An 18,143-nucleotide genomic window follows, 5' to 3' on the forward strand; every position below is an offset into this window, starting at 1 on the left:
TGGTGAGGGTTACTCTTGATAATGGACTTTCAGCGGATAATCCCGGGTTAGTTAACCCAAGTTACCAAGTGATAAAGCACCCCTAAGAGCTTATTCATTCAAGTAAATCCCTCACACAGGAACACCACAGACACATATCTTAAGATCAAAACCATTGGTGCCTAGCCTTATTGCTTACTCTTTTTCTTTTGTTTTTCCACTTTCATTATTCTTTTCTCTTTCTCTTATTAGGATCTTGTCATATACTTAGTCTCATGAGTATATTCAAAGCAAAGTATTCAGGCCAGATAGTTGTCATCCCACCTTATGGTTGAACCAACTTAGCTAACTTATGATCATACCACAAACTCATGAATGTACTCCATAGTATGAACTCTACTCTGGTCTTTTGAAACATAAACATTCTCTCTTCATTTGATTCAAAAGGAGCAAGCATACAAGTAAGTAAAGTAAGGATGCAGTGACATAAAGACTAGCACACATACACCTATTCAGAAAGAAAACTTAAAAGACAGAATTTAAAAAGATTCAAATTAACATGGAAGCATGTTCTATTTCATACAAGATCTTCCTTATTTAAAGCATAGAAAAAGGTGGAATAAAGAAGGAACTCCACCACCTTTTAATGTTGTGGATGTCCATGCTCTTTTCCTTGCTTGTCCTCCTTGTTTCCTCTTGCATTTCCTTGCATCCGTGCCAATCTTGCTTGCTTCCAATCCTCAAGTGCCTTCCTCACTGACTCATGACTCTCTTCCACCCTTTGTCTTTCCTCTCGTGCTAATTCATCCTTCATTTCTTCATACCTGGCTATTCCTAGATGCAATATTGGCAGCTGTCCCACTAAGTAGCCGAGCCTGGCTTGAGTGTTTATGTGATGTCCTGTCTCGCTCATGTAAACTCCTTCTGCGAATGCCCTTTGCTCGTCTAATAGTTCTGCCTGTTCTATTTGTCTTCGATGCATCTCATGAATGTGTGCCCCTTGATGTGCTTGGATGTTGATTAGCCTCTGGATGGATTCTTGTTGCTGATTTTGCCTTTGTTCCATCCTGTTGAATGTTTCTCCCCATTGTTGTCCTTGACTTAGTTGCTGTTCCATTATTTGCCTTTGCCACTCACCTTGCTGAGTCATCCATCTTGAGAGTGCTTCCTCTTGCTGCCCCATCATCTATAGTTGAAGCTCTTTCTGTGCTCCTTGGCTTTCCAAATATTGTCTAGACAAGCCATCAATGGCTTCCTGCAATTGGTGCATGTCCAAGGTCTGTTGTGCTTGACCCTCTAAGACTTGTCCTTCCACTACTTGAGGGGCTGTCCTCTTCCTTTGCTTCCGCTGAGGCAGAGGGGATGCTGCAGCATTCATCCTTCGTACAGTTATTGGGATGCCTTCCTTTATCCACATGGGGTTCTCATCTTCAAAAACCTCCCCAGCTTTCTTGCATATTCGGTAAATAGTGCTGGGGTAACCTAACATTCCTCTTGAGTCGCTTTTCTCTGCCATCTTTCTAATACATTCAGCTATGAGTTCATGAACCTTGATTTCTCCTCCCTTCAGTATACAATGCACCATCGTGGCTCTCTTGACATTCACCTCCGAGTTGTTTGCAGCTGGGAGAATAGACCTTCTCACTAGCTCAAACCACCCCTTGGCTTCAGGAGTGAGATCTGTTCTCTTGATGAACTTTGGTTTATTTCTCGCACCCCTTTCCCAGTCAGCTCCTGGTACACAAATATCTTGTAGAATCTGGTCATAATTGGGGTTGTCCAATCTTGAGTGATAGCTTTCTTCTTCAAACTGTATAGACCGTAGCTTCAATGCCCTCATGACACTCATGGGACCAAAGTCCACCATCTTTCCTCTTACAAAGCTTGTATAGGACTCATCCTTCTTATCATATCGAACCGCATTTGCATAAAATTCTCTTATGAGGTTTGCATTCACCTTAATGACTGGATCAGTGAGGAGCTCCCATCTTCTCCTTTCTATCTTTTCTGTGATTTTGGGGCACTCAGTCTTCTTAACTTGAAATCCCAGCTCATAAATGATTTCCTTATCAACCATCCACCCGTATTGCAATGCATGATGCAAGCTTCTAAATCTCTTTTCATCATATGGGTGTTCTTCCATGGGTTCCTTTCCCTTCCTTCTTTTAGAACCCGAAGACGCCATGAATGATAGTTATTATGTGAAGGTGGCAAAGTTGTGGAGATCTTTGGTTGTTTAGGGTTTTATTGCAATGAAGAGAGTGAGGTGGGAAAAAGGTTTTTAATGGGGTAGGAAGTGTCTTGTACCGAAATGGAGAGTGGTGAAGAGTGGGTAGTGACAATGAAAGTGGGTACGGAACAAGGGTCATCTATATAGAGAAGTTGTGAGAGAATGGAGGGTGTGGATTGATGGGGTAGTTACTTGATGGACGGTTGGGGTGATGCATGGATAAAAGACAAGGATCATCACTCTATGAATGAGATTGCTCGGTCTTTTAGGGGTCCCATTTTTCCAATGTTGCATGGCAACATTTTCCAATGCATTCCCCTTTCGGAACAAGTGTGTAGTCCCTCCTTTTGTGGTGTCCGAACCTTCTTTGTTTAACTGTCCAATCACTCTCCTTTAACGTCCCTTTTCCTTTTTCCTATAAAGATTTAAAATAAGGAAATTAATATCATAAAAATCAAACTCTACGGCTAGAATAATAAAGAGAAGAAAAAGAGTTTGTTTATTTATGAATTTCAACTAACTAACTACTTGTGTATCCTTATAGGCAGATTGATGGCACCATGGGGTGACACCAAACTTAGTTTGAAGCATTGTGATGAAAAGTTTTTGTTCAAAGTTCCCAAGACTAGCATGCATCTTGGTTTGCTTTGAGCACCAAACTTGTTCCTCACTATATACTGCACAATAAGGACTTCACCAAGTGTTTGTCAAGTTTGGATTGAAATTCATAAACATTGATTTTTTTTACTATTTTCTAAAAACATATAAAACATGGGTTGCCTCCCATGAAGCGCTTCTTTAGCGTCACTAGCTTGACGTTTTTCCTTCATCAGGGTGGTTGGTAGTGCTTAAAGTCCTCCCCTCTTGCTGTGAACTTATATCCATTGGTTGGATCAATGATCTCCACATGTTCCAGGGAAAGAACTCTGTTGATAGTGAAGACCTTAGGTAACTGAGATGGTACAGTGGGGAGATTAGGGGGAATGTTTGGGAAGTAAGCTGAGACAACTCTATCCCCTGGAGAGAAGTCTTCAGTAGGGATCTTCTTGTTCCTCCACTTCCTTGGTACCTTCTTCTTTGTTTCTTTTGAGGTTGCCTTGCCCTCGGTGACCTCTTTTTCTAAAGGAGTTGTGATGCTGTCTTTACCTGCCTCTAGAGGTTTAGGTTCCTCCAATTTTTCCTTGAGCTGTGGCAATTGCTGTTTTCCTTGTTTATCAATTAAGGGGATCTCAGAATGAACTGGCTGTGCTTCAGTGCTTGTCTCCTCTTTCAGTGTCTCATTATCATTTGTGCTTAGTTCCTTGTCCTCTTGATCTGTTTCTTGTGAGAGTTTGAAAACATTGAAGCTGAGTCGTTCATCATGGATTCTCAATATTAGCTCCCCTTTCTCTACATCGATAAGTGCTCTGGCCGTAGCTAGGAATGGTCTTCCCAATATGATTGGGTGAGTGTGACTCTCTTCCATGTCCAGGATGACAAAGTCTGTTGGGAGAAAGTATTTTCCAACCTTTAGCAACACATTTTCCACCACTCCTATTGCTTGCTTTTGAGTTTTGTCAGCCAGTCGGATGATTACATCTGTGGGCATTATCTCATTGATCTGCAGCCTCTTCACCAGGGATAATGGCAGTAAGTTGATGCTGGCCCCCAAATCACATAGTGCTCTATCGAACATAGTTTCACCTATGGCACAAGGGATGTGAAAACTCCCTGGGTCTTTTCTTTTTGTAGGCAACTCAGGTTGAATAAGGGCACTACATTCCTTGTTCATCACTATAGTTTGGCCTCCTTTGAGTGAGCTTTTTCTGGGAAGAAGTTCCTTCATATATTTGATGAATGCAGGCATTTGTTGAATTGCCTTGATGAATGGTATGTTTACATGCAGAGATGCAAACAAGTCTAGGAACCTTGAGTATATTCTCTTTTCCACAGCACCATTGAGCAGTTGAGGGAAGGGTGCATAGAGATTCAGCAGCTTTTGTTGTGAGATTTCTGGTTTTTGGTGATCTCTATCCTCCTCCTTTATTGAGTTGTCTTCAGGTTGTTTGAAAGGTTTGCCTTTCTTGTCTTCAGTCTCTTGATCACTTGTAGTGACCATTTTGCAATCTTCCCATCTTACTTTCTTTGCTTCTCCTTTGGGGTTTTTCTCCGTGTCACTTGGGAAGCTATCGGTAGGTTTGGGAATCTTCTCAACTAAACATCCCACCTGGAATTCCAGCTTCCTAATGGTCTCTCCCTGGTTCTTAATATTGGCTCGCACCTCCTCTTTGAACACCTTATTTTCTTGAATCTCTTGGCATATTCCTTCAAGTAAGGTTTCAATCTTAGAGAGCTTGTCATCAATTGATGGTTGATTCGGAGCAGATGTGCTGTTTTGGTTTTGATAGGCGTGTGGAGAATTGTTGTTGTTGGGGTGTTGAGATGTCCTCTGTGTGAATTGTTGGTGAGCTGCATTGTTGTTGGAGTTGTAACGTCTCTGGTCTTGGTTTTGATCTTGCTGACTTCCCCACCCAAAGTTTGGGTGGTTTCTCCATCCAGGGTTGTAGGTCTTGGAGTATGGATCATAGTTTTGCCTTGGTGAATTCCCAATGTAGTTGGCTTGCTCCTGACTACCCTCTGCTTCTTCATTCACTCCTTCTTGGGTTGTCGATGAAGTGGAGATTAGTGCTACTTGGTTCCTCTCCATCTTCTTGGTGAGGTCAGCCAGCTGCTGGGTAATGAGCTTGTTTTGGGTCAACAGAGCATCTACATTGTTTAGCTCCATTACTCCTCTTGTGTTCCCTCTTTTGGAAGCATAGAAGTAGTCGTTCTCTGCTACTGTTTCAATAACATCTATGGCTTCCTCAATAGTCTTCTTCTTTTTCAAAGATCCTCTGAATGAATGGTCTACGGCCTTCTTTGACTCATAAGAGAGCCCTTCATAGAAAATATGCAGCTGCACTCATTCATTGAACATGTCAGGTGGACACCTCCTTGTGAGGTCCTTAAACCTCTCCCATGCTTCATATAGAGTCTCACCATCTTGTTGCCTGAAAGTTTGGACCTCGGCTCTCAGCCTATTGATTCGTTGAGGAGGGTAAAATCTTGCTAAGACTTTGTTCACCACGTCTTCCCAAGTTGTCAAGCTTTCCCTTGGGAAAGATTCCAGCCACTTGGCTGCCTTGTCCTTGAGTGAGAATGGAAATAAGAGCAGTCTGTAGGCGTCAAGATGAACACCATTAGACTTCACTGTGTCACATATTCTCAGGAAGGTGGTTAAATGTTGATTGGGGTCTTCTTGAACACCTCCTCCAAACGAACAGTTGTTCTGAACAAGGGTGATGAGCTGTGGTTTAAGTTCGAAGTTGTTGGCATGGATTGTTGGCTTTTGGATGCTACTTTCACAATTGTCTGGGTTTGGATTGATGTAAGAGCCCAAAACTCTTCTATCCTCCCCAGCATGATTTACTCTACCTCCTCCCCCATGGTTGTGATCCTCTTCTTCATGATGGTTTTCCATGTTGTCTTCCATGTTTGGTTCAAAGAATTCCTCTTCTTCCTCAGCACCAACCACTTTCTTTCCTCTTGCCTCCCTCCTTAATCTAAGGAAGGTCCTCTCAGGTTCAGAATCGAAGGAAGTTGAAGCCCCGCTTCTTCTCCCTGTCATACAACCATCAAGTGCAAGCAAGAAAAGATAGGTGCAGAAAGTATTTTTGTCAGAATTACTGTTAGTTGTGGGTGATGCAATATATCAAACAGTTAGTGGGTTAGCAAACAGAATTGAAAATAACAAAAAAAAAAAACAAAAGAGTAGAGGGGGAAGGGAAGAAGTTTAACTAAAACAGAAAGTAAATCACTCAAACAGAAAATGAAATTCACAAAATAAAATGCTCAATCTAGTGATCTTCCAATTTAATCATTGTTGATGCACAATCAATCCCCAGCAACGGCGCCATAAACTTGATACGGGTGGAAACTGTCTCTCAACAAATTTCCTTCGGCAAGTGTACCGAATTTGTCGTCAAGTAAAAACTCACAATAGAGTGAGGTCGAATCCCACAGGGATTGATTGATCAAGCAACTTTAATTAGAAGAATGTTCTAGTTGAGCGAATCCAGAATTTGGGTTGAGAGTTGCAGAAAATAAAATGGCGGGAATGTAAATAACAGAAAAGTAAATGCTAGAATTAAAGAACTGGAAGTAAATGACTGAAAGTAAATTGCAGAATTGTAAATGGGAATGGGGGATTTGCTCATAAAAGTAAATGGCAGAAATTAAAGAGAATGGGTAAGATCAGAGATGGGGAGTTCATTGGGCTCAGGAGATGTTGCAATTCTCCGGATCAAGTTCATTTTCATCTCTTCCTCAATCAATGCACTCATTGATCTCCTTGGCAATCTTAATTGATTGAATTATAATTTCTTGCAATTCAATCTCTCAAATCTTGATCAATAGCCAATTCCTTGGTCAATTTCTCATGAGAAGAGATGAAGTATGGTCACTGATTATACCACATGCATTTCCCAAATCAAGTATTGAGAGGGTTATAGTCACATACCCATCCAAATCCAATTTGGTCCAGCATGAGAAAGCATTTCTAGCTTGATCTCTTCATTCTTCTTTCAAGGTTCAAAAGAGATCCAAGTTTGGATAGCTTCTTTTCCAAGATAACTACCCAATTGGATGAAGATCGAAAGCTTTCAAGTAAAATCAAGAGAAAAGATAGAAGAAGAATAATGAAAATTAGTATTGATCCATCAAATTACAACAGAGCTCCCTAACCCAATGAAAGGGGTTTAGTTGTTCATAGCTCTAGAAAATGAAAACAAAGATGGAGAATACATCATAAAACTAGAAAAATGCAGAGAAGGTAAAATACAGAGAGTAGTTCTCTTTCCAACTTCCAGCCTCCTTTCAACAATTCAAAGCTACTCCTATATATACTACTTTTCTCAGCTTCTAGTTGGCTCTTCAAGTCTTGGGCCTTTGGATCTTGAGTTTGAAGCAGTTCTCTTCTTCATTTGGGCTTGGCTTTAGTTGCAGAGAGAAAGTGTAAAGTGGGCATAGACTTTAGCTCAGGACGTTAGGGGTGTTAACGTTTAGTGAAAATATGAGTTCGAGAACGTTAGTGACAATCAACTTTCTCACTAACGTTCCTAAGTAAAAGCCATGTTAACTTCAACGTTAGTGGCACAAACGTTTCCAATAACGTTGCCTCTAAGTCCTTCGCACACGTTATTGAGACTTAACATTCCCAATAACTTTAAAAAGCCCCCTTTGTTCCCACGTTAGAGCCCACGTTAACTTAGTTAACGTGGCTCCTTAACGTGCACTTGCCATCCTTCGAGAACGTTAGTGACACTCAACATTGTCACTAACGTTCTAAGGTGCCCCTATGTCTCACGTTAGAGTCCACGTTAACTAGGTTAACGTGGCTTCTAACGTGGCCATGCTTAGCCATCCCCAACGTTAGTGACAATGTTGAATGTCACTAACGTTGGCATTTCTTTCACTCATCAACGTTAGCTTCCACGTTAACTAAGTTAACGTGGAAGTTAACGTGGCTCCTTGGGGTGTTGTGTGGTTGCTTCTAACGTTAGTGACAATGTTGGGTGTCACTAACGTTGTCGACCACTCTTGCTTCTTACGTTAGCTCCCACGTTAACCAAGTTAACGTGGGAGTTAACGTGGTATGTTTCTCCTTAGGCCAACGTTAGTGACAATGTTGAATGTCACTAACGTTGGCGTTTCTCCCCCCTTCTAACGTTAGAGGCCACGTTAACTAAGTTAACATGGACTCTAACGTGGCCACTTATGAGCATTTGCCAACGTTAGTGACAATGTTAAGTGTCACTAACGTTGGCTCAACTTCCCCTCTCCACGTTAGATTTCACGTTAACTTAGTTAACGTGACTCTTAACGTGGTCAATGATGGCTTCGAGAGCGTTATTGGCAATCACTTTTCTCATTAACTTTGCAAGTTACCTCCCATTCCTTGCTTCCTTTGGTCCTGAAATCAAGCAATAGAGCGCATCAAAGTTCTAGTCCAAGTCATGGGCAATGAAACATATAATTTGTCACTAAACTCATGCAAAATCCTTATGAAATAATGTAAAATGTACAATGTATGCTTGAATCAAGGTGTAAGTGAATATCTACCCAAAACTAGCTTATTTCCTAAGGGAATGCATGAAACTAGCCTAAAAACAGTAAAGAAAAGGTCAGTGAAACTGGCCAAGATGCCCCGGCATCATCCCCCTTCCATGCCAGAAGCACCTTCAACAAGTCAGCTGCTCCATCAAATAGTGGAAAGGTTGGACCGGCAAGACTAGAAAGCGAAGCTACGAGAGTGCCACAACCAGCGCCGATTCAAATACCTCAAGGAGCTACTCACAGGCAACCACAGACCTGACAATGACCCAGATACTCCGGACTTCACTTCCTTTACCAGCACAGGGAACCATGACGGTCCCGACTGTGGAGATACTGCTACCAGCCCACCTTTGTTCCTGACAGATGGCACCGAGGACGGTGCAAGGCCTTAAGTGTGGGGAGGTCGGTCAGTACCTGACTTCCGGAGGTAATTTCTCTTTCTTAACACCAATAAAATAGGATAAATTGCATAGTAATAGGTTAGTTGCATGCATGTTCTACTTGATTGAAAAGATAATAAGTTTCTTCTAAGACCCTATTTTATTTTAGAACAAAAATTTCACTAATTTTAATCAAAACTTTTATGTTAAATTTGCTTGAAGTTGTATTTGGAACATAGTTTCAAAAAGCTAAGAACACACAACCCGTAAGATTTGAGCTTAGTTACATGGTTACATTATTTAACCATAAATATTTCATTCTTGTGTGTTTACTTCTCTATGATTGTAATCTATATTTTGTTTCATCCTATATGTCCAATGTTTAATATATTTATATGCTTGCATATGATTGAGGCTATTATTTGTTTAGCTCACTTATCTAAATTAAGCCTACCCCTTAAGTTACCTTTGTTAGCCACTTTGAGCCTTTAAATCCCATTTGTTCTGTACTTTATCACATCACTAGCCTTAAGCGAAAAAATAATTATATATCTCAATTGAATCTTTGGTTAGCTTAAGATAGAATTGTGTGTTAATTGAGTATGGGAAGATTGTGGGAACAAAAGATAATAAGAGAATGTGTCATGATAAGATAATGAGAATTTGGGTACCTACTCATGTGAGACTATAAAAATTAAAAATCCATGTGCATTGATAAGCTATGTTTATTTTCATGTTCAAAAAAAATTTTAATTTAAAAAATTTTTCAATAAATGAAAAAGGGAACAAAATTACCCCAATGTTAAGTTAAAATTCAAAGATCAATACAGATATGATAAAATTAAAATAAAGTTGATACATGAGTATGGAATGTGGAAGGAAAATTTTGGGTAGCTAGGTATGAAATTTAAAGTTATATAGAATATACATATATGATCATGTGAGAGCTTGGGTTAATTAAAGATTCAATCTATAAGCTCAGTTAGCCATATAAGGGGTATACTTCCAACAAGAATAACTTGAGCTACAGAGCTCCAAATGAGATGATTCAAAAAGAAATGGAAAGTAGGAATTGAGAGCTTTCCAAGCATATATGTCACTGCATGGTGGACACTAGAATTGAGGGAGAAAACTGTCCCGCAATATGCATAAACGAATATGGTGGCAACCTGCAGTGAGGCCAACTGACCTCTGCACCTTCGACGGAGTATAACTCGAGCTGTAGAGCTCCAAATGATGTGCTTCCAACGGCATTGGAAAGTAGACATCCAGGGCTTTCTAACAATGTATAATAATATGTGGTGGACAATACGTTTGAGCCTCCAAAACTGGCGTTTTCGACCACGTTTGAGGCAAACTTTACCTCAAACGTTGGGCACCAAAGCCAGCGACCCTGTCCTCTTCAAAGGAGCATAACTTGAGTTGTAGATGTCCAATTGAGGTGATTCCAATTGAGTTAGAAATTTGACATTCAGAGCTTTCCAACCATATATAATAGTCTATAGTGGACATAAAATTGGCAACGTTGACAAGAGGACAAAGTAGCGCCACATACATGCACTAGGGGAGGCCAACGTTGGAGCAAAAGTTTGACCCCTAACTTTTGCCCCAATGTTGGTATCAGCAAAAGAAGGTGGCTGATGTGAAAAGTTGGAGTAAAATTTTGCCTCAAACTTTTACTCAAACTTTTACTCAAGCTTTCATGATTCCAAACCCGGTTCAATTCGGTTCTTCTCCAAACTCCAAGAGCAATCAACCAAGGCCTCTATCAACCCAATTCCATCAAGAGCAAGGGCCCAATTGACACCACTCAAAGGCACAAGAGATAGTTAGAATAGAAATTTCATTTTAATTGTAATTTGTTTTTATTTTGTAAAAATGCCTATATAAGGCATCATTCTCATTTTAGAAAGTAGGCCCGAATAGAGTGAATAGGGAGGCAAGCTCCACTAGGGAGCATTAGGAATACAGAACTCTCTCTCTTTAGTTTTTTTTTGTTTTGAATCTTGGGTTGAGAATTGAAGAAATTCTGTTTCAATCTCAACTTGAGAATTCTCTCTGTTTTCCTCTTCTGCAAACTTTCAGTGAATTGCAATTTGAATTAAAACTCTCTTTACTGCTTTCATCTCTATTTCTTCTGCAAATTATCATCTCTATTTCTTCTGCAAATTGTTTACTGTTGGATCAAGGAAGGAATTGAGATCTAGACTTGGTCTCTAGTCTCATCCAATCCCTGAGATCTTCAACTTTCCTTTAGTTATTGCAATTGAGCTGCATTTCATTTTCTGTTCGGTTCCTCAATTCAATTTACATTAAGCCTGCTGCAATTCTTATTTACTTTCCTGCACGTGTGTTCCTCTGCATTTTACATTTGAGCCACTGTGATCTGAATTTACTTTTCATGCAATTTTAATTTCCTTGCAATTGTTCTAAGCTTTGATTTACTGCTTTCATTTAATTTCCCTGCACCCAGTCCCCTTTACTTTCATGCAATTTACTTTTCTTGCAATTTAAGATTCTTGCTATTTTACTTCCTTGTTCTTTAAGTTACTGTCCAATTTACTTTTTGCACTTTAATTTTCCTTGTCATTTACTTTCTGCTGCATCAATTATCACACAAATGTTAGCTTGACTAAACTAATCACCCACTAAAGTTGCTTGATCCATCAATCCCTGTGGGATCGACCTCACTTCCGTGAGTTTTATTACTTGATACGACCTGGTGCACTTGCCGGTTAGTTCTGGGTGTTTTGGAGGAATTCGTTTCTTCCACAAAAATATCCCATCAATCACGGATAAGTACACCAAACTTAGAGGTTTGCTTGTCCTCAAGCAAAAAGAAAAGAAGGGAGAGGGAGAGAAGGAGAGCTAGGTGCAATGGTGGATGGGAGGGGAGGGAGGCCGAACCCATATTTAAAGGGAGAGGGGGGTGGGTTTTTGAAAATAGGGAGGAAGATAAGATAGAAGATATGATTTTTAAGAAAATTTTAAGTATGATAAGAAAAGATATAATTTAAAATTGAAGAGATATGAAAGATATTTGAAAAAGATAGATTTGGATTTTTGAAAAAGATAGTATGGAGATTTGAAAAAGATATTGATTAGTTGAAAAGATTTTTGAATGAAAAGAGATAGATTTGCTTTGAAAATTTTGAAAAAGAGTTGAATTGGATTGAAAAAAGGATTTGTGCTTATGGATTAAGATACATTTTATATTTTTAAAATAGGGTTTTTAGAAATTAGGGATTTTAGAAATCAGGGTTCTTAACATGTTTATGCAAGAAATCATGAATTGAAACATGAAAATTAAATTTAGAATGAAAAATATGAAGTAAAAACGAATTCACCTCCTCCCCACCATCCTGGCGTCTGAACGCCTAAACGCTGCAAGTTTTGGGCGTTCAATGCCCAAATGCTGCCTCTCCTGGGCGTTCAACGCCCAGCTGTTGCTTCTTTCTGGCGTTGAACGCTAGGAACTCCTTTGTCACTGGGCATTTTTCTGAACGCCCAGGATGCTGTAAATCTGACGTTAAACGCCCAGATGGCTATCCTTACTGGCGTTCAACGCCCAGTGGATGCTTCTTTTGGGCGTTGAACGCCCAAAACAGACTTTTACTGGCGTTTTCTTGCCAGTGAGCTCTTTTTCTCTGTTTTGTGTGCAGAATCCTTCTGTAGCTCTGTGAACTTATACAATTGACTCTTTACCTTAGTATCAGTGAAAAAATAAAATCAAGAATAGGGCAAAATGCGTAGAGGAAGTGATGCCCCATGGCTGGGTTGCCTCCCAGCAAGTGCTTCTTTATTGTCTTTAGCTGGACCTTGCTGAGCTTTTAATCTAGCTTCAGCCTTGAGCACTCTTGCTCAACATTGCCTTCAAGATAGTGCTTGATTCTCTGTCCATTAACAATGAACTTCTTATCAGAATCAATATCTTGAAGCTCCACATAACCATATGGTGATACACTTGTAATCACATATGGTCCCCTCCACCGGGACTTCAGTTTCCCGGGGAATAGCCTGAGCCTAGAGTTAAACAACAGGACCTTTTGTCCTGGTTCAAAGATTCTAGATGACAGCTTTCTGTCATGCCACTTTTTTTATTTTTCTTTATAAAGCTTGGCATTTTCGAAAGCAGTGAATTTGAATTCCTCTAGCTCATTTAGCTGGAGCAATCTTTTTTCTCCAGCTAATTTGGCATCAAAGTTTAGGAATCTGGTTGCCCAGTAGGATTTATGTTCCAGTTCCACGGGCAGGTGACATGCCTTACCATACACAAGTTGGTATGGAGAGGTCCCTATAGGAGTCTTGAATGCTGTTCTGTATGCCCACAGAGCATCATCCAAGCTTCTTTCCCAATACTTTCTACGGGTACTTACAGTCCGTTCTAGGATTCTTTTTAGCTCTCTGTTAGAGACTTCAGCTTGCCCATTAGTCTGTGGATGATATGAAGTCGCCACCTTGTGGCGAATCCCATACCGGACCATGGCAGAGTAAAGCTGTTTGTTGCAGAAGTGAGTGCCCCCATCACTGATTAGTACTCTAGGGACCCCAAACCTGCTGAAGATATATTTCTAGAGGAACATCAGCACTGTTTTAGTATCATTAGTGGGTGTTGCAACGGCCTCTACCCATTTTGATACGTAGTCAACTGCCACCAGAATGTAAGTGTTTGAGTATGATAGTGGGAAAGGTCCCATGAAGTCAATTCCCCATACGTCGAACAACTCAATCTCCAAGATTCCTTGTTGAGGCATGGCGTAACCATGGGGCAGATTACCAGCTCTTTGGCAACTGTCACAGTTACGTACAAACTCTCGGGAATCTCTATAGAGTGTGGGCCAATAGAAACCACATTGGAGGACCTTGGTGGCTGTCCGCTTACCTCTGAAATGGCCTCCATATTGTGATCCATGGCAATGACATAGGATCCTCTGTGCTTCTTCTCTAGGCACACATCTCCGGATTATTCTGTCTGCACATCTCTTAAAGAGATAGGGTTCATCCCACAAGTAGTACTTTGCATCAGTGATTAGTTTTTTCTTTTGTTGCCTGTTATACTCTTTGGGTATGAACTTTGCAGCTTTATAGTTCGCAATGTCTGCAAACCATGGTGCTTCCTGAATGGCAAATAAATGCTCATCTGGAAAGGTCTCAGAGATCTCAAGAGAGGGGAGGGACGTCCCTTCTACTGGCTCTATCCGGGACAGATGATCAGCCACTTGGTTTTCTGTCCATTTTCTGTCTCTTATTTCTATATCAAACTCTTGCAGAAGCAACACCCATCTTATGAGCCTGGGTTTTGAATCCTGCTTTGTGAGTAGATATTTAAGAGCAGCATGGTCAGTATACACAATCACCTTTGATCCTACTAAGTATGATCTAAACTTGTCAATGGCATAAACCACTGCAAGCAATTCTTTTTCTGTGGTTGTGTAATTTTTCTGGGCATCATTTAAAACGCGGCTGGCATAATAAATGACATGCAGAAGCTTGTCATGCCTCTGTCCAAGTACTGCACCAATGGCGTGATCACTGGCATCACACATTAGCTCAAATGGTAATGTCCAGTCTGGTGCAGAAATAACTAGTGCTGTGACCAGCTTGGCTTTCAGCGTTTCAAACGCCTGCAGACACTCTGTGTTAAACACAAATGGCGTGTCAGCAGCTAGCAGATTGCTCAGAGGTTTTGCGATTTTTGAAAAATCCTTTATAAACCTCCTATAGAATCCTGCATGCCCCAGAAAGCTTCTGATTGCCTTAACATTGGCAGGTGGTGGTAATTTTTCAATCACCTCTATTTTTGCTTGATCCACCTCTATTCCCTTGTTTGAAATTTTATGCCCAAGGACAATCCCTTCAGTCACCATAAATTGACATTTTTCCCAGTTTAAAACCAGGTTGGTCTCTTGGCATCTTTTCAGAACTAGTTTCAGGTGATCAAGACAGGAGCTGAATGAGTCTCCATATACTGAGAAGTCATCCATGAAGACTTCCAGAAATTTTTCCACCATATCAGAGAAAATAGAGAGCATGCATCTCTGGAAGGTTGCAGGTGCATTACACAGCCCAAATGGCATCCTTCTATAAGCAAACACTCCAGATGGACATGTGAATGCTGTTTTCTCTTGATCCTGGGGATCTACTGCAATCTGGTTATAGCCTGAGTAGCCATCCAAAAAGCAGTAATAATCATGATCTGCCAGTCTTCCTATCATCTGGTCTATTAACGGTAAAGGAAAATGATCCTTTCTGGTGGTTGTATTGAGCCTTCTATAGTCAATACACATGCACCACCCTGTAACTGTTCTTGTAGGAACCATTTCATTCTTTTCATTATGAACCACTGTCATGCCCCCCTTTTTGGGGACAACTTGAACAGGGCTCACCCAGGGGCTATCAGAAATAGGATAAATTATCCCAGCCTCCAGTAATTTGGTGACCTCTTTCTGCACCACTTCCTTCATGGCTGGATTTAGCCGCCTCTGTGGTTGAACCACTGGTTTAGCATTATCCTCCAATAAGATTTTGTGCATGCATCTAGCTGGGCTTATGCCCTTAAGGTCACCAATGGACCACCCAAGAGCTGTCTTGTGTGTCCTTAGCACTTGAATAAGTGCTTCCTCTTCCTGTGGATTTAAAGCAGAGCTTATGATCACTGGAAAAGTGTCACCTTCTCCCAGAAATGCATATTTCAGGGATAGTGGTAATGGTTTGAGCTCGGGTTTAAGAGGTTTTTCCTCTTCCAGAGGAAATTTCAGAGGCTCTTTCATTTCCTCTGAATCCTCCAAATTAGGCTGAACATCTTTAAAGATGTCTTCCAACTCTGATTCGAGACTCACAGCCATGTTGATCTCTTCTACCAAAGAGTCAATAAGATCAACTTTCATGCAGTCTTTTGATGTGTCTGGATGCTGCATGGCTTTGACAGCATTCAACTTAAACTCATCATCATTGACTCTCAGGGTTATTTCCCCCTGTTGGACATCAATGAGAGTTCGTCCAGTTGCTAGGAAGGGTCTTCCTAGAATGAGAGTGGCACTCTTGTGCTCCTCCATTTCCAGCACTACAAAGTCAGTGAGAAAGGCGAATGGCCCAACTCTGTCAATCATGTCTTCAATCACGCCTGATGGGTATTTAATGGAGCCATCAGCAAGTTGGAGACATATCCGGGTTAGTTTAACTTCTTCAGTTAAACCAAGCTTTCTGATAGTGGATGCAGGTATTAGGTTGATGCTTGCCCCAAGATCACATAAAGCTGTCTTGGTGCAATTACCTTCTAATGTGCATGGTATCAGAAAACTCCCAGGGTCTTTAAGCTTTTCAGGAAAGCTTTTTCAGAATGACTGCACTGCATTCTTCAGTGAGGAGAACTCTTTCAGTTTCTCTCCAATCCTTCTTATGACTCAAGATCTCTTTCATGAACTTGGCATAAGAAGGTATTTACTCAAGTGCCTCTGCAAATGGAATCTTTATTTCAAGAGTCCTGAGATAATCTGCAAAGCGAGCAAATTGCTTATCCTGCTCCTCTTGGTGGAGTTTTTGAGGATAAGGTATCTTGGCTTTATATTCCTCAACCTTAGTTGCTGTAAGTTTATTTCCTACAGAAGTGGTTGAAGAAGCCTTTTTAGATGGGTTGTTATCAGCAATTGTGTGTGTCTGATCCCTCACTGGCAATTGAGTGCCAGAGTTAGAAGCTGGAGTGACGTTAGACGCCAGCTCCTCATCTGTTCCTGGCGTTTGAACGCCAGAACTGTGCTTCTTTTGGGCGTTCAACGCCAGATCCTTGCTTGTTTCTGGCGTTGAACGCCAGTCCTGAGCATGGTCTGGGCATTCAGCGCCAGCCTTCCACCCAACTTCTGGCGTTTTAACGCCAGAATTATTTTTCCCTGGGCTCTTACTGTCCTCAGATGGATTTTGGGTGGTTTGCTCATTTCTTGGTTTCCTGCTGCTTTGAAGTGGGGTATTTAGTGCTTTCCCACTTCTTAATTGAACTGCTTGGCATTCTTCTGTTATTTGTTCTGACAGCTACTGCTTTGTTTGCTTTAATTGTACTTCCATGTTTATATTAGCCATCCTTGTCTCTTGTAGTTTATCCTTGAATTCAGCCAACTGCTTTGTTAGAAAATCCAATTGCTGATTGAATTCAGCAGCTTCCTCTGCAGGACTGAGTTCAGGAGTTACTATTTTAGCCTCTTCTTTCATGGAAGAGTCACTGCTTAGGTACAGATGCTGATTTCTAGCAACTGTATCAATGAGCTCTTGAACTTCTTCAATTGTCTTTCTCATGTGGATAGATCCACCAGCTGAGCAATCTAAAGAGATCTGAGCTCTTTCTGTAAGCCCATAATAGAAGATGTCTAACTGAACCCACTCTGAAAACATTTCAGAGGGGCATTTTCGTAGCATCTCTCTGTATCTCTCCCAGGCATCATAAAGGGATTCATTATCTCCTTGTTTAAAGCCTTGGATGTCCAGCCTTAGCTGTGTCATCCATTTTGGAGGAAAGTATTGATTCAGGAATTTTTCTGTCAGCTGTTTCCATGTCCTTATGCTAGCCTTAGGTTGGTTATTTAACCACCTCTTGGCTTGGTCTTTTACAGCAAATAGAAACAGTAATAATCTGTAGACATCCTGATCTACTTCCTTATCATGTACTGTGTCAGCAATTTGTAAAAACTGTGCCAGAAACTCTGTAGGTTCTTCCTGTGAAAGACCGAAATACTGGCAAATACTACTGACTCCAATGGAGGGTATGCAAATACTACTCCCATATGAAGCAGTAGAGGGGTTAGCATATGACCCCAGAGTCATCCTGGACTGTTCATTTCCACTTAGATCCATGATGGAGAAAGGGAGATGATGTAAAATAAAAAATTTATTTTTGTTTGTTTATTTATTTATTTAATTATTTCGAAGATAAAATAAATTAAAATAAAATAAATAAAAATAGGTGAATATTTTTGAAAAAATGAGGAGAGAGAAAGTGGTCAGAAAGTTTTGAAAAAGATATGAATTGAAAAAGATTTTAAATTTTGAAAAAAAAAATCTGAATTATAAAAATAATTTTCGAAAATTTGTTTTTTAAAAATAGAGAGAAAAGATATTTTTGAATTTAAAGAGGAAAGAGAGAAACAATAAGATAGCCCAAGATTTAAAATTTTTAGATCTAATGCTCCTTGTTTTCGAAAATTCTGGAGGGAAAATACCAAGGAACACCAAACTTAAAAAATTTAAGATCAAGACGCAAGGAAAACTCAAGAACACTTTGAAGACTCGCAAGAACACAAGAACATGAAGAAAGAACACCAAACTTAAAATTTTTAGAAAACCAAAATAAAATTTTTGAAAAACAAAGGAAAACCAACCAGAAAACACCAAACTTAAAGTTTGGCACGAGATTTAATAGAAAAATTATTTTTAAA

The 18,143-nt window shown here is 40.3% G+C and overlaps 1 protein-coding gene and 1 non-coding gene across 2 annotated transcripts in view; both read left to right on the forward strand.

Moving 5' to 3' along the window:
* The first annotated feature begins 2,290 nt into the window (after positions 1-2,290).
* The window catches only part of LOC110265289 (uncharacterized), a 59,157-nt gene continuing 43,304 nt past the window's right edge, over positions 2,291-18,143 (forward strand). Inside the window, exon 1 of the mRNA XM_021108218.2 lies at positions 2,291-2,330. Within this exon, the coding sequence (XP_020963877.2) occupies positions 2,291-2,330 (40 nt within the window). The remainder of the gene's footprint in view (positions 2,331-18,143) is intronic.
* On the forward strand, positions 5,164-5,267 carry LOC148574465 (small nucleolar RNA R71). Its single transcript, XR_015906907.1, has one exon. It is a non-coding gene; the product is annotated as a small nucleolar RNA R71 (small nucleolar RNA).

The sequence above is a fragment of the Arachis ipaensis genome, chromosome B2 (assembly GCF_059453495.1).
Source record: "Arachis ipaensis isolate K30076 ecotype BB chromosome B2, ASM5945349v1, whole genome shotgun sequence".
In the NCBI taxonomy this organism is placed as follows: Eukaryota; Viridiplantae; Streptophyta; class Magnoliopsida; order Fabales; family Fabaceae; genus Arachis; species Arachis ipaensis.